This window comes from Larus michahellis, chromosome 23, assembly GCF_964199755.1.
Source record: "Larus michahellis chromosome 23, bLarMic1.1, whole genome shotgun sequence".
In the NCBI taxonomy this organism is placed as follows: domain Eukaryota; kingdom Metazoa; phylum Chordata; class Aves; order Charadriiformes; family Laridae; genus Larus; species Larus michahellis.
In genome coordinates this window covers 1,533,949-1,561,079 of record NC_133918.1, presented here as the reverse complement: position 1 = coordinate 1,561,079, position 27,131 = coordinate 1,533,949, and the positions used below count along the sequence as shown (strand labels likewise).

Here is a 27,131-nt window from a genome sequence, read left to right as displayed (position 1 = left end):
GGATTCCTTCGTGTTGTAACCTCTGCTTCTGCAGACGGTGCATCCTCCAGCGGCCGGCACACAGTGTCAGGCTGGGCAGGCTCCTGGGTTGGGCTGTGGGGCAGATCTGTTGCACTCTGGTACACATCAAGAAAATATTCATAAAAATGCTTAATGATTCTTTGGTCTGGTAGAGAGGATCCAGAGTTCAAGGGAGAGGGATCTGGGATTTAGTCTTCCCAGCTGCCTCCGTGGCTGCTGAGGACTGTGGCGCTGCGGGTAGCTGTGTGCAGGTAGCTCTGCCAAGGCCCAGCTGGAAAGCTACCGGGCGGTGGGATGGAGGGACCCTGTGTGGTGAGGCCTGTGGGTGACCCTGGAGGCAGAGGCGTTAGAAGTGAGTCAGGAACTGATGGAAATACAGAGTGGTGGTGCTGCTGCAGGGCCGGGGGGGCGCGGGCTGGGCACACTCAGTCTGGGCGGGCAATAGGTCTGGCATGGCTGGGAAACAGGGCTTGCTCCTTGGAGCATGAAGAGTCTGCCAGTGGCATGTGTCACTTGGTTGCCAATCTCCAAAGTGTAATAACATCTAGTAATAAGCGTTAAGTGTTTGTGTTCAACTGTGTAAGGTGTGGAGATGTACCATTTTCTTAAAAAGGAGGAGGGTTAATAATAAGGAGGTGGTTAATAATAACTTTAGTAGCTTATACTGTGTGCATTTGAGCCTGGAGAGGAAGAAGGAGAGAAGCACCCATGCAGTGCTTCTTGCCATTTTATTAAATAAAGGGCCAAAGCCTGCTGGTTGCTTGTACCCGTACCTGGTTTTTGCAGTGTGGATACAATAGTGATAGAGTCGGAATACAGCGCTGTCAGCCAAAAGTAACACTACTTCCTATGTGCTGCATTTATCAGAAGCTAGCATTCAGGCCAGCCCAATGTCCCTTCTATCAACTTAATCAAGAAAAGGTGACTCAGGTTACACACTGGTTGAGACCTTTCGCTGTATTTTTGGAAAGACTAACAGCTAAGTGTTACAGTTAACGGTTAACTCCATTATCGTTTCCATACAAGGTGTCTGGATAGGTGCATTGCCTGCCACAAAAAATTATCCTTGTTAAAGTTAACAAGGAAAATTTAATAACAGAGGAGTTTTTCCTATAGCAAAGTTGTGAAGAAACTGCGAAAGTAACTTCAAAATAGTTGACAAACACCGCACTTCACAAATATGTAATTTCTCTATGTAAATTACAATTTTAATTTTGCAAAATGTCTGAGTCGAGTTGCCTTTCTTCTGGAGCTGTAAGCAAAGCGTTCAGAGGCTTTTCGGCACCAACACAGCAACCTGACGGTAAGCTGAGGGTGAGGAGAAGGCATTGCATTGTGCATGCCATTGACTGTCCGTGATGATTGCTCAGATGTCTGAGGCAGAAGAGCACTAGGCAAACAGGCCATCCTGGACAGAATTATTTTGTTGGAGAGTCTGCAGGCCCTCTCAGTGTTAGGGCTGGGGTGACACTGTTCCGTGGGCTTAACTGACTGCTCTGGAGCTAACGTTGTCTACTGTTAAGCTAAGAACATTATTTTTCTAGAGATCTCTACTTAAGGTTGTGCTTGTAAGGCTTCAGACATCTATTTCTCGATTAGAAGTTGGAAAATATTCATCATGTTGCAGGACAAAGTGCATACTAGTCTGGAAACTGATTTTTTTTTTTTAAATGGTTGTTCCAGCTGAGGTTGCATACAGCTTAGTAAAAGATCAGAACATGCAGTTTGTCGTGTTCATTTAGAGGGGACAAGAGGTGCACGATGTTCGGAAATGATGCCTCTTAATTTTCTTTTCAATAAGGACATTATGGTGGTTTTCTTTTATATTTAAAAGGCAGGATTAGTCTATCTGTTCTGAATTTCATTATAGATAGCAATTAGTGGTGGATGTAAAGTTGGCTGCTTCTGCATTTGTTGAATGACTCTCCATTTTCATTATTTTCATATATCCTGAAGTCTTCGAGAACTATTTTTACAATGTGTGAAATAGAGATACTTCTTGCAAATATCTGCATGATGGCATCCGAATATCTTCCTTTTTTGTACACTGCTATTCATTTTTTTTTTTCTGACAAGCAGAGCTTCTAGTGCTGACACTAGTTGGAAAATTGCATCAGCTTACGAAGACTCATAGCTGTTAATATCTGAAAGCAACGTGAAGTCCTAACCTTGCTATGATAAGCACAGACTATTAACTGTTACTCCATTATGTAGCCTGATAACTCATACATGAACTATACTGTGCTTTTCACAGCACTTTTTGAATTAAAGATTTCAATTGATAGGTACAACTTTTTCTATGATTAATTTTTGTCACTTGTTAGAAATGTATTTCTGCTCTGAAACTAATTTTAACTTCTGCCATAAAGCCATTTCCTGACAGTTTCTGGCCATAGGGTACTTGAAGTAAAGGGACTCTATCAGGGAGTGGAGCGACAGGATAAGGGGGAAGGGTTTGAAACTGGAAGAGGGGAGATTGAGGTGAGATGTGAGGCAGAAATTGTTTGCTGTGAGGGGGGTGAGCCCCTGGCCCAGGTTGCCCAGAGAAGCTGTGGCTGCCCCATCCCTGGAGGGGTTCAAGGCCAGGTTGGCCGGGGCTTGGAGCAACCTGGGCTGGTGGGAGGTGTCCCTGCCCAGGGCAGGGGGTGGCACTGGGTGGGCTTTAATGTCCCTTCCAACCCAAACCATTCTGTGATTCTATAAGTTATTTTATGAAGTTAACTTTCAACGTGCATTTCTGAGATCGAGTTATTCTGAAGTCTTTCTTGCATTTACCCATTTTAAGTAGGTATAATAGCTCAAACAAATTTAATCAGTAGTCTTGTAAAGAAACAATTTGTCCAAAAATGCTTTTAAAGTAGTGTCCTTTGTTCTGCAAGTGTGAGCTGTGGTCTTCTTCCGCTCGTAGATTCCAACAATGGCAGGATCGTCATGACTCCCTAATCATCAGTACCACAAAAGCTAGATAGCTCAGATTTAAAAAAGATTTTTTCACTATAAAACGAGCCATTGTCTGTTGTGTAGCTTGCACCTTGCCCTCTTCCCTCCACCAGCCCGGGTTGGGGTAATAGTAGAATATAGAAAAGAACACTATTTCTGTCTTGCTATATAACCAGTTGTGGTCTGTGTACTGCTTCGTGGGTGAATTGGGAGTGACGAGCTTTTAAGGATGGCTCGCAGGAAGAAGTTACTTGATATTTGGGTCATGTCCTAGATGTAAGCGGTGCCGCAAAATGATGCGAAGAGTTCAAGGGGTAACTGGCACCTGGGTTGTAAAGGTAAAGGAGTAGTTCTGGAGTGAACAAGGATTTACCCCCTTAAGTTGTTATATCTGTTGTCATGGTCTTAACTGTGGAGCTTTAAAAATAGATGCGGAGTTGCAAAAATGATTTAAGTGATTAGAAAGGTGGCATTCCTGTGGAGTCTGGAGGGCAAGATCACGAGTTTAGAAGAGAGACAAATGTATTAGACATTACATAAAGTAGAGATTGAAGTCCTGGCTTGATGTAGTGTGATTTGGAAATGCCTGGATTTTGGTGGTTTGAGGAGGTGGATGATTAGAAAATACTGTTTGTGCTACGGGCATGACTTGTAGATTTGAGACGGTAGAAGAGAGAGAACTGTGGAGGAGGTAACTTGTGTAGGGAGAGGCGACAAGATGTCTTTTTTCCAGGCTCTCTTAGCATCCTTAGCACAGCTGCCAGGTGGTTTTGTTAGGGAGACCTAGTTGAACTGTGTTGTAAATCAATTAAGGAGTTAAAGTTAATGCCTAAGAGTTCATAATCATGAATATATTGCTACACTGCTGCACTTAGAAGAATCATAAATGTATTTGGAGCAGACAGTTGTGGTGTGAGGCAAAGCTTAGAGGAGTACAGAGGGGCTGGTAGTGTCAAAGATGATTGAGAGTACCAACGAGAGTTGTCCTCAGCTGTATGCAGGTAAAGGTTGTGAGAAGATATACTGAGTAGTCTGTTTTTGGCCATTGGATGTGGGTGCTATTTTGGGGAAAATGAGGAAAGGAGGCATAAATAGCACAACTTAAACTGGGAGGAAAAACTGACCTAAGAGTGTTTGTGGCAGCGTTAGAAAAAAAAAAAAAAAGGAATATTATTTCCTTGCCTATATTTGGTGTTTTTAGCATCACGTTAATCTTTGCTTTTATGTATTTCTTCATGTCTCCCCTTATTTCCTGCAACGCAGAGGAAGCCAAATCTCCAAGTACGCTTTTATGTGCTTAGTCTAAGTGTGGGTTTTTTGTGTTTTAATAAAATAGATGTTGTTTGATCTGGCTGAGCGAGGTGGGTTTGTGTAGGTGCCTTCGTAACGTTAGTAGTCTCTCTGTTGATCTTTGCCTTAGTATTTAAGAGACAGGAAGAGATTTCTGCCAAGTTCACCAAGAGCTGCACTTAAAAGGAATGCTTCCTCTGGAGAAGGGGCAGCTCGCGGGGAGGCATAAATCGTCACAGACGTGAGACATTACAGCAAAAAGGGTGAGATGAACTGTTCTTCACCAGCTCCAAAGAACTTTGAACAAGAACTTAGATCAGAATTTATGAAGTTAAGAGATTAGCAAACGCTTTCAATAGTGAGCGTGACTGAAGACTAAAACAAATTTCAGGAGCTTGCAGTTTCCCTTGGATGTGCTTTTTTGAGTACAGCCGTACAAAATTCTGCCTGGAGCAGTTTTGGTTTGACAAATCCTCAAGGCCTTTGTTGGTTTTGTCTTCTCTGAGTTAAACCATGGACTATTCGCAAAGTTCTGAAACTTGCGTACTGCGTGATCCATTTAATGTATTGATTTTTTTAAAATATAATTTTATGTATTGACCTGGCCAAGAAATTCTCATCTTTGCATCAGATTTTTCTGCATAAAAGTGGTGATTGGTGGTAATTGTTATTTTTGGTTTGTTTCTTTTCTGAGTCCTGGAGCACATATTCCAGTTTTTCTTAGGACAGAAATGAGATTTATGCCAGAAGGCTTCCTCACTTATTTAACTTTTGAAAATACTTGTCAAGTATTACAAGAATTACTACAATCTGATGGATGTTTTCTTAGCCTACTTTGAAGTGTTCTAAACTCTATTGATATGAATTACTTGCAAAATAACTTATTGTCATTTCCACTTTTAAGTACGTAGCACAAGCGTGTGTTGAATGATCTGGCCTCTTGCATTATTGGTGATTTTAGGATCTCTAGCTGGAAGTCAGTGTAAATTGCTGATAAGGCTCCTTTTTCTTTGCATTTCTCCAATCGCTTTCTGAACGCAAGCGTACGAGCTATGGCCATCTGCATGATCCTCTAACAGGGGGTTCAACAGGGTGGGCTTTCTGTCTGCTTTAGTTTTGTGTTGGCTTTTTGGTTTTGAACCTGTTATAGCTTAGTTTAATTTGATGCTTTCAGGCTCTTGCTCTGAGAGAGTCACTGCATTGCCATCTTATATGCCGCTCATGATTTCATAGTTATATTCCTGCTCTTTTTCCCTCCAAACTCTGTGTATTATCGATGAAGAATAATAATAAGGTATTTAGCTATTTTTATGTGGAAACACTTCTGTACCCTCTTCCTGTGCATTATTTTGCTTCTTATGGACACTGAATATCTTCAGCCCCAGAGTCTGTCTGCAGTTTCCGAATTGATTCCTGCTGCCTCCAGATCCCTGGTGATGGTGAGCTCATCCTGAGGTTCATTCTGGCTTTTGACAAGGATGGTCTGCCCCGTCCTCATTTACCAGTGCTGTTTTGGTTATAGAGTCATAGAATCACAGACTGGTTTGGGTTGGAAGGGACCTTAAAGCCCACCCAGTGCCACCCCCTGCCCTGGGCAGGGACACCTCCCACCAGCCCAGGTTGCTCCAAGCCCCGGCCAACCTGGCCTTGAACCCTCCAGGGATGGGGCAGCCACAGCGTCTCTGGGCAACCTGAGCCAGGGGCTCACCCCCCTCACAGCAAACAATTTCTGCCTCACATCTCACCTCAATCTCCCCTCTTCCAGTTTCAAACCCTTCCCTCTCGTCCCGTGGCTCCCCTCCCTGCTCCAGAGTCCCTCCCCAGCTTTCCTGGAGCCCCTTTAGGGACTGGCAGGGGCTGGAAGGTCTCCGCGGAGCCTTCTCTTCTCCAGGCTGAACCCCCCCAGCTCTCTCAGCCTGTCCTCCCAGCAGAGGGGCTCCAGCCCTCCCAGCATCTCCGGGGCCTCCTCTGGCCCCGCTCCAACAGCTCCGTGTCCTTCTGCTGTCGGTGCCCCAGCGCTGGAGGCAGCACTGCAGGGGGGTCTCCCCCGAGCGGAGCAGAGGGGCAGAATCCCCCCCTCGCCCTGCTGCCCACGCTGCTGGGGATGCAGCCCAGGCTGCGGGGGGTTTCTGGGCTGCCAGCGCACGGTGCCGGGGCGTGTGGAGCTTCTCCCCCACCGACACCCCCAAGTCCTTCTCCTCAGGGCTGTTCTCAGTCCAGCGGGGAAGAGAGCTTTCAGGTATAAAACATTAAGTGGAGGACTGAGGTGTTTACCCATTGTCTTCAGATATGAAGAACATGTATATGTTGTAAGTGCTGTGGCCAGTTCCAGACAGCCTTTTCATGCTTTTCTTCTGAGCCAAAGAGGTAACACTAGCAGAGTGCTAGACTTGGTTTAATTTTTGTAGACAAACAAAACATTTCTTTAATTCTACTCTCTCATTCTGTGGAGTTTTAAGTTAATGTTTGAGTCCATTAGTAACAGCTTCAGATAAAAAACAGAAGATTTTGAAAATACAAAATGAAACGAACCCGTTAATAAAATTGCATGTATTGTTGTCTGTTTGAGGACAGGCCAAGTTGTAGCTGAAGAACTTTGGACTCTTAGGATTTAAAAGCTGCTGTTTATTTTTGAGGTTGCTGTTTGCTCTGTTTTGCATGGACCTGGGCAATGATGAGTTTTTAGTCTCTCTTCATTCTACTGAATGCTTTCTGAGAGCAAGCCAAGGTTATGTGCTACTTAGTGACATCGTCCCCTAACTGCTTGGTTCTCCAGATACTTCACCATCAGGCAGCAGGGGGCTTGGCCCACAGACTGCAGCTGGGAGAATGTCCTTGTCCTGCATGTTATCCGTGGACTGTAATTTAGTCCTTTATCACAATGCGGTTGTTCAGGCTCAAAGCCTTTAACTTGTCTCATTCTTCGGTTGTGTGCAGAATATGATAATGCTTCATTTTTGTTCTACAAGTGGGGACTTGCAGCATTAAATGATCTGAAGAACTGTAAAGAGTCTATGGCAGAAGTTTAGCAAGTATCAAATCTCTTTAGTGTGCACTAGCTATCCCGTCACCCTCCTCCTTGAAACAGATATACAAATTCTGTCATTTACAAAAGAAAACATTGGCGTTGCTTTTCAAATAATTCAGGGTGAATATGAAAGGATTGTGTGTCCTGTGTGACTGTTACAGTGGATTTCTCTGGAGAATTTTGTAGTCAACCCCGCCTGCCTCAAACGTGGTCTGGAGAAGCAGTGAAGGACAGTTATTTACAGAAATTGTCTATTTAATTCTTATGTCTGAATCTGGGGGTAAAAGCAATCGTCTGTCCTTCAGGTCTTAAAGGAGGAGTTAAACCCCAACAAACCCATGGCTGGCAAAAGTGCTCTTTTCCTGGGGACGCTGGCATTTTTAGCTAACTTTCAAAAAAGCGCATTTGCTCCAGCGGGTGGTTTTTGTGGGGAGGGGAAGCTAATTCAGCCAGCAGGTTCTGTTACCTGTTGTGCGTATTTGAACTGGTGTCTCAGCAGCGAGCAATTCCTTCTGCCGTGCTGTGAAACCAGTGGAATTTAAAAAGGGCTTAGCGGATCCTCTCACTAGGACAACTGCTCTCTCGTGTTGCAGCCTTGCACTGAAGGGACGTTGTCTTTTTTGCTCCCAGTCCCCTGCAGAGCAAAAAGGTTTGTCGGATTCAGGCGAGGACCCCCAGGGAGAGGCTGAGCCCCCCCACCATGGTCTGGGTCACACAGAACCAGCTGGTGAGCGCGACTCTGAGCACCCTGCTCCCGCTGCGGCCTCAGTCAGTGCTGCCCTGAGTCCCGCTGCTGAAGCCCAGCTTCCTCCTATTCAACACGAACTGGCAGGGGTAAGTGTCAACCTACCACGTACTTCTGCTGCTGAGGGGATTAAAGAAAAAAAATCCCTTCTACTAGGAGGAATCTGTTACTGTTAACTAGAGGTAGTGCCGCTCATGATCTCTCTGGTTCCATGATCTCAAGTGGTAGTCCCCTTTAAGCTGTTTATTCAACTAGTAGAAATTAAATTTGTTTGGGACTCACTCCTTAGTGGGTGTAATTATAGAAGACGCATCAAGTATTAATTTCAAAATTTAGGGTGTAAGCTGCGTGTTTGCTAAGGATGAGAGCTCTTCTAAACGAGTGAGGAAGTGGGTGTATATAGGAGGGATTTGCTTCCCGCAGCTCAGCCGAGGATTGTTTATTCCCTCTGAGCCATAACGCCGCAGCTTGACAAAGCGAGCAGCTAATGCTCTGTTTCCACTGGATAGAGACAGGCACTTGTCAGCCTAAACTGTAATGTACTTATCAGTTTAAAAGCAGCAAGAGAGATGCTAAAGCAGCATTTTGAATTTAGGTACTTGAAAAAAAAAATAATAAATCAGTAACTTGAGGTAGGAAAAGCTGTCAGCGCTGTTAATTTCAGTTTTTTCTACTGATGGTGCAGCAAAATATTTTTGGAAAGATCAAGTGACTAAATTGCTACCATACGGTGTTTCAGAGCAATTAGAAGTGTTCGTAATCTTTCTGGGTGGTGGACCGTGTTTTCGTGGTGCAGGTGAGTGTCACTGCTCATTGTGACACACGCTGGGCAGGTGCCCTTTGATAGATCTTTGCCTGTTAAAGGTGATCCACACAGTACCTGCACCCTTGACTTGCACTAGTGGGTTTTTTTTGTTTGTTTTGTTTTCTTTTCAAGAATGGGCCATTTCAAGTGAACTCAGTGCCGAATGGATTGTCATAAGGTACAAATAACTGTAGGTTAAGCCCCTTTTGGTGTCCAGACTGTCAGGTGTTGCAGACCTGCTGCAGAAATTTTTCTATTTTTTTTTTAAAGTTTAGAGTTTTCAAGGGTTAGTATTTTAAAATATAGCTGGTAAATGTAGTCACAGACTTTTATGTTGGTTTTCTAGCATTTGAAATTGCCAGTGTTACTAGAATGGGCCGAGAGAACTGTGTTAACCAGACCTTCAGGAAAACTGCAGCAAGCGGTCATTATCTCAGACCTGTTCTTAAAGGGCAGAAAATCTTACCCTGGTTAAGCCAGGTCTGAAAGAAATTTAAGAACCAAAAACGCTGTTGGGAAATGTACACAGGAATTCCTGGTTGTACAAAACACATGTCTATGCATCTGTGAACTTTACTCTGTTCGCTTAAATTGATGGAGTAGTGCGGTGGTCAGTGTAGGCATGTAACTGGCCTTCGTATGCACTAGAAAGCATTCTTCAAGTTTCCTAGAGTAAAACTGTCTCTTACCTTGAAATATACAGGTTGATGCATCTTCAGAGTGCTTAATACTGGTTTGCCGGAGCAGAAGGCTTCATGTAATCTTCCCAGGATGTTGGGAAGGTAGATGAGTTAGGACTGAGCTCTGAAGAAGATACACTGCATATTTCTTGTTTACTCGGTATTGTTTGTACATTATTGTGGTGTGGCCAGAGAGACGGCCTTTCGCAGGACTGATTTTCATGTCTGGACCTTCAGCTGCCTGACCCAAGCCAGCCTCCAGCAGCATGTAGCTGTGCCAGCAGGACTCCGTTAAGTTTAAGAGGTTCTGGAAGAGCTTTTAAGCAACAGCCGTGGCAGTTCAATAATGCTTGTAAATGTGCAAGTGTCTGAATTGCAAACGTGCTGTACCATGCTCTGAACTCCTTTATGTAAGACTTTTTTGCATCTTAAATGTATTTTTCAAAGATAAACACTGTAAGTGTTCTCTTAGAGTTTTCACCTAGTTACCTCCTCACTTTTTTTGCTTTTCCTGACTTCTCCCTTGCCTTCCCTGTTTCTGCTCTTCATCGTGATTAAACAAAAACTGACAGATTTGTTAGGTTTGTTTAAGTTCTTCTCTGTTGGTTTGTTGTAACAACTGCATGAAGAAGTAATGGGTGTAAAGCAGCAGTGTTTGTACTTCAGTGTGGGATGGTTAATTGCTTTCATTTGCACTTTAAAAAAAAATCAGATGGTAGCCTTTAAAAAACGTAATTTGGTTAATTAGAAACAAGTCAGAATTGTAGGAGCCTCTATTTAGAAAGAATTGTAACTTTTCTGTAGCTGGATTTCTAAAAAGTGAGGGGAGAAGGGAATGAGTGAAAGGTGCCCTCTGCTCTTAAACGAGGAGTAAATAGTAGGTTGGATTCCGATGTTATTTTTTTAAAGTCTCTTCTGCTTCTTGTTTCAAAGAACTGGCTGGAGAGCAGCTGAGTCACTTTGCAGGGTGAGATGGCCCTGGCTCTCCTTCCTGTTGTGTAGAACACTGCTGTAAAACGTCTGTTGCTGTAAAGCACAGGCTGAGTAGCCTGGAAAGAGAGGCCTGTCACGGGAAGGCTGGACTGCTGTTTATTATCACTAATTGTGATCCGATTTTTTTTTTTCCAGTCTGTCAAGTAAACGGTTTGTCATGCATATATTCCCCCCCCCCTTTTTTTTTTGTCTAGTCTCCCCAGCTTCTCCTGAATAAGCAACACTGGTGAGCAACTTTTGGCTGCCGCATTAGCTTCCTTTATAGGATGACTTCATAAGAAAATGAAGCCGATGGTAATACAGTATGTCGGTGTGTGCCCGGCCCCGAGCCTCCTGCCTTGGACCTTCTGCCAGGTCTGAGCAGAGCTCTGGGCTCCGGACTCCTCGGTGGTCAGTGGTAGAGGCGGATTAGAGAGGAGAGAAAACGTTTGACTTCTCACTGCAGGTTATTCCACATTGCTTGTCATCTAGATGGGGTCTGGGGGAAACCAGGCTTCACTAGATCACGTGCATGCAGCTTTATTTTCTTGACAGCCTTTCATCTAGCAATGAAAGATTCGGGAATATTTTTCAAGATATGTAAGAGTGAATTGGTTGTTGGGGAAAGCAACATTATAGTGAGAAAACTTGAGATTTATCCAAGGTTGAGAAGACCTGATAGGTGAATGCCCAAGTAATGGGGAGCGAATATTGACAGTGAGTTTTTTAATAAAAGCAAGGAAACAGGGTGGTGTGTGTCTTCTACTGGGTGCAGAGTATAAAAAAAATTCAAAAAACCAGTTCTGTGTAGTGTTGGTAACTCTGCAGTGGAATAACTTGTGCATATGCTCATTCATTTGAAAACAGAAAATGGCAGCTGAATATCTTAAATGCTCAGGTGGGAGTTTCAGTACTGAGGCAGATGTAAATGAGGTTGTTCTGTCTGTGTGTGCTTGGGGATCAACCTAAAGGATTATGACTTGTTTCTTCCCTGGCCCTTTAAATTCCTGAGTCTAAGAAAGCTTTAAGTCTGTTGTTGTGTTTCTCTGGTAGGAGTTATTTGCGAGGTCTGTCCCAGCTTCCCCAAGCAGTAGCTGCCAGTGTGAAATGAGTAAGGATGGGAGGCAGCATACCAAATGATCTAGATATTGAGATGCCTATGTAGGAAAAAATACATTTGAGAGAAAGGAAAGTCCTGTCTTACTTCTGGGCAGCATCGTCTTTGACTAGGGTTGGCAATATCAGTAACTGCTCTAAAGCTAGGCAAGAGCCCATGTGACGAGTTAAACCTCCTAAAACTCCTGGACTAGGAAGCATGGAAGTCAGAGGGAACAGATACTTAACTCTGCTTTGCCCTCAGTAGGTTCCAGAGTTGGTTTTGGATATTGATGCTCCTTGCCCACTAAACGTGGCGATGGTATATTTGGTTGTACTTGGCAGCCATTAATTAAACGACAATGATGTGATAATTTGAAGCTTGTGCTCTACAGGTTTGACTCTCATTTTGTCTGTGTTATCGAGCATTGAGAATACAGCCCATACTAGTAACAGCTTAAGAAGTTGTTGAGGTTCAGGGGGAAATCACTTGTTGATTTTTAAGGATTTTTGCACATGGAGAGCTGCAGTTCCATTCACGCAAATTTTTTGCCAAATCGTTTCCTTTTTGCTTTCAGGATTTTTGCTAAAAAATGAAACAAATTGCTGGTATATGTGACAATGCTTTCTGTGCAAAATGGAATTTTTTTTCTGACTTCAGATGTTCATGGCTGAAACAGATAGATGGCATGATGGTTTTCCACTTCAGCCTTATCCTTTGGGAAACTAGTGTATGTTGGCAAGGGAGATGCCTAATAAGGTCGTCTTCCAGTACTGTGGAGTACTTGACCAATTATGTAGGAAGAGCATGGATCATGAAATACAGAATTAATGTGATTGGGCTGATAGATGTGTGTGTGGGGGGTGTTTTCCAGGATCATAGAATTGTCTAGGTTGGAAGGGACCTTTCAGCTTGTCATCTCAAAGCATGTGGAGGGAAGGAAAGCTATCAGAAGTAGTCAACACGGATTCACCAAGGGGAAATGATATCTGACTAATCTGATAGCCTTCTATGATGGCATGACTGGATGGATAGATGAGGGAAGGGCAGTGGATGTTGTCCACCTTGACTTCAGCAAGGCTTTCAACACCGTCTCCCACAACATCCTCATAGGGAAGCCAAGGAAGTGTGGGTTAGATGAACGGACAGTGGGGTGGATTGAAAACTGGTTGAAAGACAGAGCTCAGAGGGTCGTGATTAGGGGCCCAGAGTCTAGTTGGGGGTCAGTGACAAGTGGTGTTCCCCAGGGGTCAGTACTGGGTCCAGTCCTGTTCAATACATTCATCAATGACCTGGATGAAGGGACAGAGTGCACCCTCAGCAAGTTCGCTGATGATACAAACCAGAAGGCTGTGCCACCATCCAGTGAGACCTGGACAGGCTGGAGAGCTGGGCAGAGAGGAACCTCATGGAGTTCAACAAGGGCAAGTGTAGGGTGCTGCACCTGGGGAGGAATAACCCCCTGCCCCAGGACAGGTTGGGGCTGACCCACTGGAGAGCAGCTCTGTGGAAAGAGACCTGGGAGTCCTGGTGGGCAACAGGATGCCCATGAGGCAGCGATGGGCCCTTGTGGCCAAGAAGGCCAATGGGCATCCTGGGGGGCATCAAGAAGAGCGTGGGCAGCAGGTGGAGGGAGGTCATTCTCCCCCTCTGCTCGGCCCTGGGGAGGCCGTGTCTGGAGCGCTGTGTCCAGTTCTGGGCTCCCCGGTTCCAGAAGGACAGGGAACTGCTGGAGAGGGGAGAGCAAAGGGCTGCCAAGATGCTGAGGGGGCTGGAACACCTCTCTGAGGAGGAAAGGCTGAGGGATTTGGGTCTCTTCAGTCTGGAAAAAAGACGGCTGAGGGGGGAATCTTATCAACGCTTATAAATACTGAAAGGGGGGGTGTCAGGAGGATGGGGCCAAGCTCTTCTCAGTGGTGCCCAGGGACAGGACAAGGGGTAATGGGCACAAACTTGACCATAGGAAGTTCCACCTCAACACGAGGAGGAACTTCTTTGCTGTGAGGGTGGCAGAGCCCTGGCACAGGCTGCCCAGAGAGGTGGGGGAGTCTCCATCTCTGGAGACATTCCAACCCCGCCTGGACGCGTTCCTGTGCCACCTGCTGTGGGTGACCCTGCTGTGGCCGGGGGTTGGAGGAGATGATCTCCAGAGGTCCCTTCCAACCCCGATGTTCTGTGATTCAGATCATCAAGTCCAACCAGTAACCTCACACTGGTGAAAACCACCACTAACCCATGTCCCTCAGCACCACTTCTGCTCGGCTTTTAAATTCCTCCCGGGATGGTGATTCCACCACTTCCCTGGGCAGCCTGTTCCGATGCTTGATAATCTTTTCAGTGTAAAAATTTTTCCTAATATCTGATCTAAACCTCCCTTGGTGCAAGTTGAGGCCATTTCCTCTTGTCCTGTGAACCGTCCTATGCTAAAGGTCTCAAAAGTACTTGCTTAGGATGCTAGTGAAGAAGCTGTACTTTTCTATTAAACACAGCAGAAAACCCCTTAAGTGTAATTGCATAGGCAAAATGCAGTGTAAATGGATTTTTATTGGCATTGAGCAAAGAACTGATAGTACAGTAGTATCTACATTCTAAATATATGCACTTCTAAATACACAGCTCCTTCTAAAGGAGGTTCTGGTGTTCTTCTGTCCTTTGCAGCCTTAGCCAGTCCTGTTGTGTGTTGCCCAGTCCTTGTGTGCTGCCCGTGCCACACGCCAAAGTCCAACCAGTTGCGGTGGGGCAGGAGGAGCTCTGGGGCTGCAGGGGGCTGTGTCGGGGGCTGCTCTTCCCCCTGAGTCAACCAGGCTCTGGAGGTCTCTGTGTCCTGGGGCGGGATGGAAGGGTAGCGCTGGACTGGGGAGAAAGGTCCAGTTTGTCAAGAGGTTCTGTAGTGAGACGGAGGTGCTAATGCTGTCCCGGGCACCTTGCGTAGTGAAAGGAATCCATCGTGTTTTGCAGGAAGAAGGGAAATTACAGCAGCTGAGGAACTGGCAGAGCAAGTAGGAGGAGAGAGACCTAGAAATCCTCAGAAAAGATGTGGAAAACTTCTCGTTCAAAAAATTTTTTTGAATATTTTGATAGTTGGTGGCCTGTGATGCTTCCCGGTTTGTTCCTGGTACTGCGGAAGATGCTAGGAGGCTATCCATTGCTAATTCCTATCAAAATATCAAAGTACTGGTTTATAGAGCGTGGTTTGAAAGACATTCTTCCAATGATGTCCTTTTGCTGAAGGAACTGATGTCAGCTACATTGACTAGGAAAAGGGCTTTGGAGTGTACTCCCAAAAAAAATGTGTATGTTCATGAGTTTGGAACTTCTATGATATTTTTCAAATCAAACCAAATTTGAAAATGGTCATTTTCAGATTTTCAATACATAGAACATCGTAACTGTAATAATTGTCGCGTAGTCCCTAAGGATGTTAGTGCTTGGATATGAATTTTCAGGTATCTTATTTGTAAATTAAATATTTTGAATTAATCTTATTTAATAGCATCTGGATGAAACTCAGTATGCCTACATCTAAGTCATAAAAATAATGCTTTGCCTTGAGCGTATGTCGTTGATGGTAAAGAAAAACATTCTCCAAACTGATGATTTAAACCATTTGGAAGTATCCAAAGAGGTTGAAACGTTCAATATGTGATTTTTGTTTTATCGCTGTCATCTGATTTCAGAGATCAGCAGATGGATCAAGTCCAGAAGACGGAGATGGTAAGAGATCTGATTGTAAGACTAGAAAGCGTGAGTGGATGTGTCGCCAGGATTTGGTGCATTTTCTCTAATTGCATTTTCCTACAGAATCTGATCGAGAGGATGGGAGCTACTGTCCACCTGTAAAGCGTGAGAGAACTTCGTCCTTAACTCAGTTCCCTCCTTCTCAGTCAGGTAAATGTTACAGTATTGTATATGACAGGTGGGTTTCCTTCTTATAGTCTTTTTTTTTTTTTTCCCAGCCATGTCAGCAGTCTTACTGCTGTCGCTGTGCTTCGGTTTAAGGGCACAGCAGCCGTGTGCACTGACTTTTCTTACGGTCTCTGTTAGCAAATCCAGTGAAGCCCAAAGGAGTTGATAGATACGTTTTTATCTGTAAGTTCATATATGTAGTTTCAGCTTTTAATCTTACACTGTTAAATTGAAAAATTTACCAGAAGTCTTTTTGATGTGTTGTGATCAGGTTGCTTGACAGGTTTATATAAATGCTACCCTTTTCTTAGTTACTCCGCTGCCGGGCAGATCTTCCACGTCTCAGATCATCCTTAAGTCGTTCTTGTCCTTTCCTTTTCTCCCATCCCTTTCCGCTTTAAGTGGAAAGGCTTCAGCGCGTTTCAGCAACATTCTCACCTGGCAAACGGAAGAGAGAACGACCGCTGCCCGTTCACGTGTACAGTCAAGGCAGCAAAATCGCTGGGAAGGCCGGGGTAAATTCTTGCAATTCACATAGGCCAGAATGGTCATGTTTGATATTTGTGTTCACCCACAGGATCGGTCTCTAAAACTTACGCCTTCTGTTTTCACAGACAATAAGAAGTTTAAATTTAGCTTTGGTTGAGAATTATTTTAGTTATGTCAGTGCTTGGGGCAGATTTGGAGACTGCGGTACTTCGTTCCATCATCTGAGTTGAAATAACGGAGATGAGAAAAACAGTGAAGGAGAGAACGTTAAAAAAATATTCTTCTAACATACAGCGTATTTGGGAAGTGTGACGAAAAGATGAAAACCTAGTTATTTGCTTTTAATTTTAAAGAAATAAGAGACTGCGGAATTTAAAATGCAGCTGCTGATATTTTTCTGGCCGCGGTATTCTCATTTCATACCGCCAGTGCTCCTCGGGGGAGGAATCCCTGCTCCGTCAGACCCGGCGTGCAGCTCAGCGGGTTTCACGGTGCAGTCCTGTTAATTGAGTCCGGGCCGGGGGAAGTGTCGCTGCTGCCTGCTTGCCGGTCACTCTTAGTAAAGAACACTGTTTGTCCGTAGCTTTGCTGTTAGGATAACGGAATGTGTGTAGTCTGCTAAGCGCTGCCTTATTTATCGGACCTTCTGTTCTTAGGCTCCCTATAATCACTGACTTCTTGTCTGTAATGGTTTTATTTTTTGAGATTAGAATCCTTAAAGTCTCAAATTTTGGGTAACGCTAGTGTTTAAGAAGTGGAGGAAAACAACTTACTGTCTCTTTATGGTGAAACGATGGATGTTTCAGGGGTATGCTTTCTCAGCAGCTACGTGGTGATGCGTTTTGGCTGGATGTGGTCATTTATTCCCTGTTTGACTCCCTCGTTCTCTTCTGATGCGTGGTGGTGTCAAGCAGTGACAATTTTGATTGGAATTGCAACTTCCATAAAGGCTTCTTTAAATGTTGCTGACGGTATTCGATGGCCTGAGTGTTCAGAAAATCTTTCACTTTCCAAACCTCTTACATTTTTTGTGAGGTTATGTTTCTCTCAAGGTTCGGGAAATGTTGCTTATATGAAACGGGCATCGTGTTGAAGCTTATGGCAGACCATAATAAAAAGAAAGTAGGTGGAATTAAAGGGAAGAAGCAAACATGAAAAAAAATAAATATCTAAAATTAAATACAAAAGGCAAGTGCTGCATCTTTTATTATGACAGTGTTGGAGACGAGTTTCCTTTCTCTTTTCAACATACTTAATCTTCTTTCCCAGGCTCATAAAATCTAAAAGAACAGATAAATATTGTCATACTTTACCTCATGCAAGATGATCTGTTGGAGACAAAAATCCCCAACGTGCTATTGTTGCCTTGTGACTCTTGATGCATCTACCTCCCGCTCTGATCGTCGTATTTAATAAACCGCGTTGTCTGCGGTTCTTCGTACAACACCATCAGTATTTACTGCTGAACAGGGCCTCGACCAAGCTCCGTATTACGCTTCTCTAGGTCCCAGCAGAGGGTGGAAAAGAAACACTGTCCTCCACCTGTTCCTTTCGAACATTTTTTGCTCTTGTTATGTTTCTGAAGTGTGACATCTGCAAATGCTCTGATGTACTCTCCTCTGTTTCTGTAAAATCTTTGTCCTTGCAGGATAGTTCAATCACCACAAGCTGCCCAGCTCTTAGTGCAAGCCGTGCTCCCACGCTGAGGCCTTTGGAGGAGCCCAGGCGTCAGCTTCCGCTGCTTAGCAGCCATTAGGCTCCTTTCTGCCCCCTCTGCACAGGTCTTTGAAATGTTATATGTATTATAATGATATTATACAGTCTAACATCGCTTTTAATTCCTAGCTCAGATACAATTCAGACCGGGAATCCTGTGTTTGCCTTCCCTCCAGAATTAATGAAACTTGTTTTCTCTCTTTCAGGAGAAACTAAGGGGCTTTTATGGACAATGACCTGTTTGCTTCTATGGCTGTAATACTGTTTTAGTTTAGAAGAAAGAAAAACCTAAAATAAACGAAACAAATTGTTAGATGATCTTTAAGGTCCCTTCCAACCCAAACCATTCTATGAAATTCCTAGAAAAATAATTCTCAATTTGCAGCCTTGATATGTCTGAAAACGGAGTTTATAATTGAAAACAACATATGCAATTTCTCATTGTTTTTCTTTTTCCTTGACTGCAGTAACAAAGAACAACGTCTTTATGCCATCAAGCTTCTGTGAACCCTCTACAGGCAATTCTGACTCGGAACCAGGTGAGCTTCCTTGCTTCTCAGCAGACCCCTGTCAGGCTGTCACCGTCCAAAGTACTCCGATACTTCTGAAGTCAGACCCTGTCTGGGAGAACGGAGGCGGTGACGGTTCTGATCTTACAGCTGTTCTCTTGCTCACTTCATTGCTTGGTTTCCTGCTCGCTGGAGGTAATTAAAATAACATATGAAAATTCTTAAATGCTTTGAAAGTGGTGGTGGAAGACTGCAGTGTGACTCTGTGCCCACTTCTTAACCTCAAGATAAGACTTAAGGGAAAATTTCATTTATCTACTTCGGATACTGTTTTTCTGATACGAAAAATCTCATCAACCAGAAACTATGGTCGTGATGACGATCGAGCATGACCTGTGAACCCTGTGTTGCCAGCACCGCCTATTTTGTTAATCACCGTTACTGTGCGGTTGTGTTGGTATCGCTGTACGGCACATTGTTATCTTATGCTTAAATGGCATGAGAATTACAGTAAGATGGTGAGGTGCTGAGTTGTCTTATTCTGAGCAAGTCATTATGCCCCTAAAAGGAAGCATTTTATAATTGTAAGTTCTTAGGAACTCACTTTGTAATAGCTGTGGATTTATGAATATAGCTTTTCGAGATTTTGGTATTTTATCTAAAAGCCTTAACTGTAGTGAGTACGAGCAAAGGAATTTCTCTTACCTTCATACTACATAAGCATAAGATAAAAGCTAATGGAATTATGAGAAACTAATATTAAGCAATGAAGTTTAAGTTAATTTGTGATAATTGGCAGTTGGGTGCTTGTTAGCAGCTGTCATGTCGAGTTGTACTTGTCAGATTGTCCTGTCCTTAGTTTGATTCTCACTTAAAACCTCTAAGTCCCTCTATTAAAGCTCTGTTATGTCCTTTGCTCAGTTTCTCATGTGAAAATGGTCTTTTTCATGTTTCTCATTAAAAAAAAAAAAGATTTTTTTTTTTTTGCAACGACTTGTGCTTCTGTGTTTGGGAGGTATATTTAGTGTGATAACCATTGGAAATTCAGTCTTCTTTTGGAAGAAGGGAAGTTGTTCTTTGGAAATCTCCTGATGACTTTGGATATTTATGAAACGCGTGGGTTGTTACAATGGGGAAAGTATGAGGAATGTTATGACTGAATGTATGCACGCAGTGTGTTACAGCTATGTCCTAGTAATCTTGTGTTGTGCTTCTAGAGGAAAAGAGCAGTGGATTCCGGCTGAAGCCACCAATACTTATCCATGGTCAGGCACCTAGTGCAGGTGAGTTTAATGTTTTCTGCAGCAGTACCAAGAAACCGGTTCAAGCATTTTATTTATTTCGGGATCTCCTCAAACTGCTACCTTCCAGTTACAACAGCAATACCTGCATTTATACCAAAAAAAAAATAAAAATCTGATGTTCTCCAGAGCGGTTATGCCCATATCTGCTGGGTCATGTGTACAGACGCATCCAAATTTTGGCTTGGATCAGTCATGCTTTTCTGAAATGTGTCTCCCAGTTGTCTCTGGTTAGTATGCTGTGATTGAATTCTTCTAGTCCTGTGCGACACGGACTCGATTCCTTTGGTAGCAAACCGGAATAAAAAGGATGCTCCAGGAGTGCACTGACCAAGCTCCAGCCATTCGTGGGCACTGGGTCTGGGGCCAGGCTGGAGCCACATCCGAAATGGTGTTCGTTCCCCACTTCTCCTCTCCCTGGATTTGCCAATAGCGGGGATGTTGGGTCCTTGATCCCACCTGGCTGTATGGTTTGGCTCTTCCCGAGTTTCCTGTGTGCAGTTGTAGCCCCAGCCAGTATGGGAAGGACATTCATATTACAGCTCCTTAGGAGTTGGAGAAAAAAACAAAATATTTTCGTAATGGAAGTTGCCATTTGTTATGTGTGTATATATATGTATATGGAAATTTTTTATTTTTTTTGCAGGAAGAGAAGTAAATTTAAAAAAGGAACAAGTTTTTTTGAGCTGATGTAGGAAAGTTTGAACTGAGGGTAGTCGTTATATTTCGGGTGTTGTCATGTCCTTTGAATGTGGGTGGCCTGAAATGGAACTACTTGCAGAATATTCAGCTGAGTTGCTATGAGTAACTTCTGTTGCAGCATTTTATTGGATCAAGAGCTCATCTTTGTTTTGTTCAGTGAAGAAAACTGAACCTTCTGGGATTGATGTAACCTTCTAGAGTTAAGATGCTTTTTTTGTGGGTTTTTTTTTTTATTAGGTTGTTTAAGGTCAGTTGCCTTTTTGAATCAGAGCAGAGTTAAAGAGCTGTCGCGTTGTGTACCTTAACGTAGCAAACCAGAGGCCAGGTTAATTCAAAAAGACCAAAGGTTGTTAAATGAAACAACATATAAAATTATTACATTACTAATACGTTTGACTGTATGAAGAACGGGGGAAAAAAAATTGGTTACCAGTATCTGGAAATTACTTCCTTGGAAGGAGAAAAGCAGGCTTGCAATGTGTAGTTGAATAATATGTTAGTGAATAAATACAATTCCTTGTGTACTGTTAATTTCTCTTACGCTTTGACTTCTATTTCTGAGTCGTTGTCATAAACTCTCCCTTCTATGCTTTATGGATAAGGTAGAGAATATATTTTAAAGTGTCTTTTAAGGCTAGGAAGTTCTCTTCTCTATTTGGGACTAATCCTGTTTTGAGGCTGAGTGGGAAAGAAGGGGGTGGAAGCTTTTTAAATGTCTGGTTTTCCATTGTATGTTCTGCTGGAAGCAGTTACAGAGACGATTAGATGAAGTTGAATTTTTCAACTTTAAAGCTTTATAGCTCTCGAAAAAACTCTTTACTTGCAGGTCTCCCTAGCCAGAAACCGAAGGAACAGCAGCGAAGTGTGCTACGTCCTGCAGTATTACAGGCACCGCAGCCAAAAGCGTTTTCGCAGATGGGTAAATAATGCTTTTGCTTTCTAGAACACCGCAGAGGGAGGACAAAAATACAAAATCGGTTCAGTTTAGGGGCATGTTTTTACTCAGCATCCACCTCTGTTTTGCTAGGTTTCTCCTTTCAGAAAAGAAACATCTTAAGTGTTAAGTATAGTTGTGTTACATATGGGATAACACAGTCACACCTTCAGTTTTTGTATGGGGTGCCTGACTGACATTGCCAGGTCTCTGACTGGTGTAGTCCAGGCTTGGGTTTTGGAATAAAAAGGCTCTTGAGGGTGACAGCATTGACCATGGTGTAATAAGGTATTGCTGGAGAGCTGCTCTGCAGAGAGGGAACTGGGAGTCCTGGGGGACAACAGGATGACCATGAGGCAGCGATGGGCCCGTGTGGCCAAGAAGGCCAATGGCATCCTGGGGGGCATCAAGAAGAGCGTGGGCAGCAGGTGGAGGGAGGTCATCCTCCCCCACTGTTCTGCCCTGGGGATGCCACATCTGGAGTGCTGGGTCCAGTTCTGGGCTCCCCGGTTCAAGAGGGACAGGGAACTGCTGGAGAGGGGACAGCAAAGGGCTGCCAAGATGCTGAGGGGACTGGAACACCTCTCTGATGAGGAAAGGCTGAGACACCTGGGTTTGTTTAGCCTGGAGAAGAGAGGACTGAGAGGGGATCTCATCAATGCTCAGCGATATCTAAAGGGTGGGTGTCAGGAGGATGGGGCCAGGCTCTTCTCAGTGGTGCCCGGGGACAGGACAAGGGGTAACGGGCACAAACTTGACCATGGGAAATTCTGTCTGAACATGAGGAGGAACTTCTTTGCTGTGAGGGTGGCAGAGCCCTGGCACAGGCTGCCCAGAGAGGTGGGGGAGTCTCCATCTCTGGAGACATTCCAAGCCCACCTGGACGCATTCCTGTGCCACCTGCTGTGGGTGACCCTGCTGTGGCAGGGGCTTGGACACGATCTCCAGAGGTCCCTTCCAACCCCTGCCATTCTGCGAAAGCAGAAAAAACCCAAATTGTTGAAGGTGTCCATGTTTCTCCTAGTCTTTGATGTTTTCCCAGCCTTTTGTTGTTTGGAATTTCAGTTGAACTGAAACAGAAGTAAATTCAGTTAATGCTGAATCTGGCATAGAACCAAACGTTTCTAGCTTCATTTCTTGGCATGCCTGTTGGCGTAGATTGGACTTTACAGTGGACTTAATATTGGGGTACACATTTTGAGTGGGAGTTCAGTGTGTAAGTAGATAGATGAGTCCAAAGAGGAGCCTTGCTGGCTGTAAGAACAGTATTAGGTTGGAGCAAGGTGGATGCTTGAAATTGTATGCGTTGAAGTCCCTGCCGCGTTTGTGTAGATAAGTGGGCTTTTTGCTGGCTTGGTTTTCTGTGTTTGGAATTTTGATTCTGCTAAGAATTGCTGAATCGTGGTCCTAACGTTTCTTGCAAAGCACTATGGGAACTCTGTAGTTTACATCAGTGTTTCATGGACTTAAACAAGAAAACAGCCTGCAATTTGCTATAGAAAACTTGCTGCTTTTAGGACAATCTAAATATGTCATTTTTCTCATTCCTTACTGCAGTCCTCAGCAGTGGCACCAATGGTGTAAATATCCCGCCAGATTCTGCAGCCACATCAGAATCACTAAGTAACACAACACTGAAAAGTTCTGACTCTGAAGACAAGGTGAGTTGGAGAAGGATTGGAAGGACGCTCAAAGTGCCAGACTTTACAATAGTATTCTCTGAACAGTCTACTTGTTTAGCAATGTGGGTGCGGTTTCATCAGTGACAGCCCCCGTTTCTGTCCGTGCTATGGCAGTACACTTTAGGTGTAGTAGTAGATTTTATACGATCCTAATAGTATGTTATATTTATCTTTACTAACTTGAAAACTAGTAAAGATTTTACTGAATCCGCAGTTCAGGATGGCTTTCCATACCTATTTTCCCTCACAAAATACAAAAAAATTGCTCAGTTCTCCTTCCACTCTCATTGATTCCTTTTAGCCCCTCTAGCTTTATTTCTAGTTTTGCTGTAAAATCTTACTGCTGTTTGAGTGATGCCGCTCTGACCATGGCCGTTGGATTCCTGTAATTTGGGTGTCTTGGTTAGTGGGCCGATAGTCAGAACACTGCTTTTTCGTCTGATCAGATTGCACAAAGAAATAAATCATCCTTCCTGCAGGTTCATCTTACTCTGTGTGCGGGGGGTGGGTCAGGAGAGTAGGGAATTGTCTTCTGTGGGGGAGGAAAAAAGCTGTCGTCTCCTCCAGGGACTGTGGCCACATCAGTCTGACGTCAGGCCAGAGACTGAGAAGCATTTACTGAATTCCTGTTCCCATCTGAAAAGGCTTTAGTTTTGGGCTGGGCGAACCGAGCAGTTTACATTGCACGTGTTCAGTCTTCCTTCTCAGACTGCCTAGCAAAAAGTCATCCCCCGAGCATGGCTGATGGCTTTACTGGTGTTGTCTTGATTTCTAACAATGGGATGTGGAATGGTGTTGGGAAATGTGGGGATGGAAAGCGTACAGGTGACTGAAGCAAACACGTAACATGATGAAGCTTAGGGACAGGAACTGACAGTGAGTAAAAACCCAGAGGCAGCAAATAAATTCCCTACAGGAAATGTTGGCGAGAGAGTGCAGGTAATGAGAGGCTGGAAAGCGTCGCTAGAGGAAAAGGCATCCATGTGCACTGAAAGCTGCTTATTTCGTACCTTGAAAGGAAAGTAATGAAATGGTTCCTTCCCTGTTGTGTGCAAAGCGTGTCCAGTCCTTTCCTTCCTGCAGGTATTGTGTTAACCGTTGGCATCTCAAGATGTGTTGACTGAGAGCACGTGGAGGATGTTTGGGGATTTGGAGGGTGCGTGGGTTTTGGGTGGTGTTTGATGTTTGGAGGTTTTCTTGGTAGCTTCATTAGATGGTGGGTTGCTTTCTGGTGCCATGGTGAGCATAGAAGTGGTGGTATTAACAATGTAAAAAGTATTGCAATGGTTTACTCGAAAGTCAAGTCTCAGTTTTGAAATCTGAATATCTAAGTAGAAAGGCTTAAAATGTAAACGGCTTTTTAAGGTTTAGTGAAAGGCCACTGACATAATTAAGTAGCAATAAGTAAATTCATTGCATGGATGAGTATGAAGTCTTCGTGGGATATGCTTGTTGCCTTTGTCTGTGTCATTAGGGAGACCCTCTATACATTTTTAACATCCAGAAGTCCGCTTGTGGACTCTTTAATCGAAGTCCAGAAACGCTGACCTGGGAGGAAGTTCTCTGATAGAAGGAAACTCTTAAGTCTAGATGTTAAGGATCGCCGGAAACTAATTATTAAGTGGTATAAAGCTTCATAACTGAATGTTTGCAGTTTTACCAAGGAGTGTCTTGGCATTTGTAGTCAGGATGGACCATCTGCCTGAAGCTTTCTAGCACGCTATAAGTAATTGGAGTTCATACGGTAGTTGTGTTAAATGCTGGAGTGTCTCTGCACAATATTAGATTGCTTGTTAAGAGTGAATGGTTACTTCTGGAGTTAAGTTTCATATTAGTAATTGTACGTGCGGATCCGTGGCATAGATTTGGTGTACCACAGAGAGTACGCTTGTGAGGACGAGTGTGTGGCATTTTGCAGTTATACATGAGCCTGGTCTGCCCTTGTTCAAGCAGATGTAAGTCACGGTCTTATTTTACTGGCACAAAAGATTCTTCTTTGAGGCCTGTCTTGTGCTTACACAAGGCAGCACAGCGGGAATGTTCTCCGTCTGGTTGTTGTCCTACTCAGAGCATCTCTGTGGCAACCGGTATCTGTTTGGGCTAGGCCTTGTCTCTCTGTCTTGAAAAATCCTGGGAAACTGCAGGAGCCCTAACCAACATGGTCCTTAGTTGGGTATAAGCTACAGCCTTCCATTCAACCTCTCTTGACTGCTGGGAGAGTCTGGTGGTGGAAAGTCATGGGATGTGCGGGGAAGCTTGATAGACAGCAGGTGGATAGTGATCCTTGTCCACAAGGAGGAGGAGCTGTTAAGGAGGTGCTAGGCTAATGATTTTTCCTTTTGTTCAGCAGAATGCTCCTTTACCCTGTCTGCACCGTTCAGTGGTGGACTCCCAGCAGGCACCACTGGCCTATTTGTGACTACCAGCAGAAAAAAGGATGTCTTTGAAATGCCAGAATTAGAATCTGAAGGCAAATAATACAGCTAGGTTATGTAAAGGTTATGTCCCTCAAACATAAAATGCGATTTGCAAAACTCCTTTGGACGCAGTCCAGTGTTGTTTTCCCACTGCTGCCCTTTCCCCCGTGCAATGTGTGTGGGAAGTGCCATGGCTGGCAGTCCCTCGCAAGTGCCTGTAGGCAACAACACCCTGCATGAGAAAGTGCAGGAGGAACTGGAGATCTCTGTGCAGTGGCAGTTCTGGAACCTCGTTGGGGTCACTGGTACAGGAGGTTCACTTGGACAATTGGAGTACTGTATTGGATACATACAGGCTTTTTGGAAATCAATCAGGAAGGGCAAGAGCAGCATGTATTGTGCTATGCTCAAAGAAGCTGCTTGAATGCAGAGGCTTTGGTTTGGGAAAGGTGCTGGGTTGGCAAAGGCTTTACAAGCCGAGATCGGATGACAAGCCAACATGGGGGAGATTAAGATGGACCAATCAAGAGGAGAAAGTAGCTAAAGCCCTTGGAGAGCTACAAGCTTCACAATTGCAGACCTTGGTTCTAAAGGGGAACTTTAAGGACTTTTGACACCTTATAAAATGGCAGCATGTCCTGGTAGAAATACTCCTGGAGATTTTAGGAATAAGTTGAGGACAGTATGTCTTGATGCAGGTGCTGGATAAGCTGACCAGGGAGGTACTCAGCTGGACCTGGTATTCACAGCAAAGAACTGGTTACAAACACAGAGGCTGAGAGTAGCTGTGGTTGCAGCAGCTATGAGATAGGGTTCAAGATCCTGAGGGGAGTGGGGAAGATAAGTAGCAGAGTAGAGACTTAAACTTCAGGAGAGAAGCCTTCAGCTTGTTCATTGAGCTTGTTGGTAGGATCCTGAAGAACAGAAGGGCTCAGGAGAGCTCATTATCTTTATGGACAACCACCTCAGAGAATGAGTAATTTGTCCCAATGTGCCGGAAGTTGTGCAAGTGTGTCAGGATGAACTAGGAGCTCTCTAAATCCAGAGAGAGAGTGTATGTAAGTTGGGAAAGAAGTCAGGGTACCCGAGAGGTATGCAAAAGGATTGCCAGGGTGTGTGGGGAGAGAACTGGGAAAACCAAAACTTAGTGGGAGTTGGAAATGACTGGGGATGAAAGGGCTGCGAGAAGGGCTTCTACTGGTGCGTTAGCAGCAAAGGCAAGAGGAAGGAAGAATGTGGGCCTGCTGCCAAATGTTGGACGGAACCTAGTGATGAACAACACGAAAAAGTTGAGGGAGTCAGTGTCGCTCCAGTGAAGCAGGTGGTATCCCGTATTCTTCCTATAGTAAGTACATAGTTTTCATCAGAATATGCTCAAACTTCCTACTGTTGTTTTGGGGTTTTTTTCTGCTTATGATGCTGGTAATGCTGCTTGGAGCATGCTTTGATGAGGGGCAGCTGCTGTGCGCTGATTAGATGTTAGGCTTTGTGCAGATTGTTGGGTCTTCTAATGCAAATCCAAAGAAAGGGTAAGGAATTAGGAGAGAAGAGGGAGGGGGCGATTCCCATGCTGGTTGCAGTCACTTCCCAACACCGCTGTAAGGGTTTGCTGGAGCAAGGCCCTGAGTGTAACGGGATGAGAACTATAGTATGAGGGTAACAGGGGACAGTGTCGGCACAGGTGCTCTGGAAAGCACTGCCACAACAGCTGCCGGGAGAGCTTACAGAGCAGCTAATGGAAAGCGGGGAGCAGAGGTGCAGAGTAGAAGGTGGCCCTTAGCAGGGGAAAAGGTCCAGGAAGCTTGAGGTCCTGTGCAGCAGTGATGTTGGATGCGGGTGGTGGTGCATCCTTTTATTGACTGAGCAATGTGCTAGGCTGCTTTACTAAGACTGCAGCC

General features: G+C 44.3%; 1 protein-coding gene across 4 annotated transcripts in view; it reads left to right on the top strand.

The window, feature by feature from the left end:
• The window catches only part of RANBP3 (RAN binding protein 3), a 54,344-nt gene that overhangs the window by 12,128 nt on the left and 15,085 nt on the right, over nt 1–27,131 (top strand). For 2 of the 4 annotated variants that reach the window (XM_074566091.1, XM_074566090.1), the window contains exons 3-9: nt 7,910–8,113; nt 15,255–15,291; nt 15,379–15,465; nt 18,156–18,227; nt 19,415–19,480; nt 21,027–21,119; nt 22,692–22,795. In XM_074566091.1, coding sequence (XP_074422192.1) covers nt 7,910–8,113; nt 15,255–15,291; nt 15,379–15,465; nt 18,156–18,227; nt 19,415–19,480; nt 21,027–21,119; nt 22,692–22,795 — 663 coding nt within the window. The remainder of the gene's footprint in view (nt 1–7,909; nt 8,114–15,254; nt 15,292–15,378; nt 15,466–18,155; nt 18,228–19,414; nt 19,481–21,026; nt 21,120–22,691; nt 22,796–27,131) is intronic. The other 2 variants (XM_074566093.1, XM_074566092.1) reach the window with 1 other exon arrangement.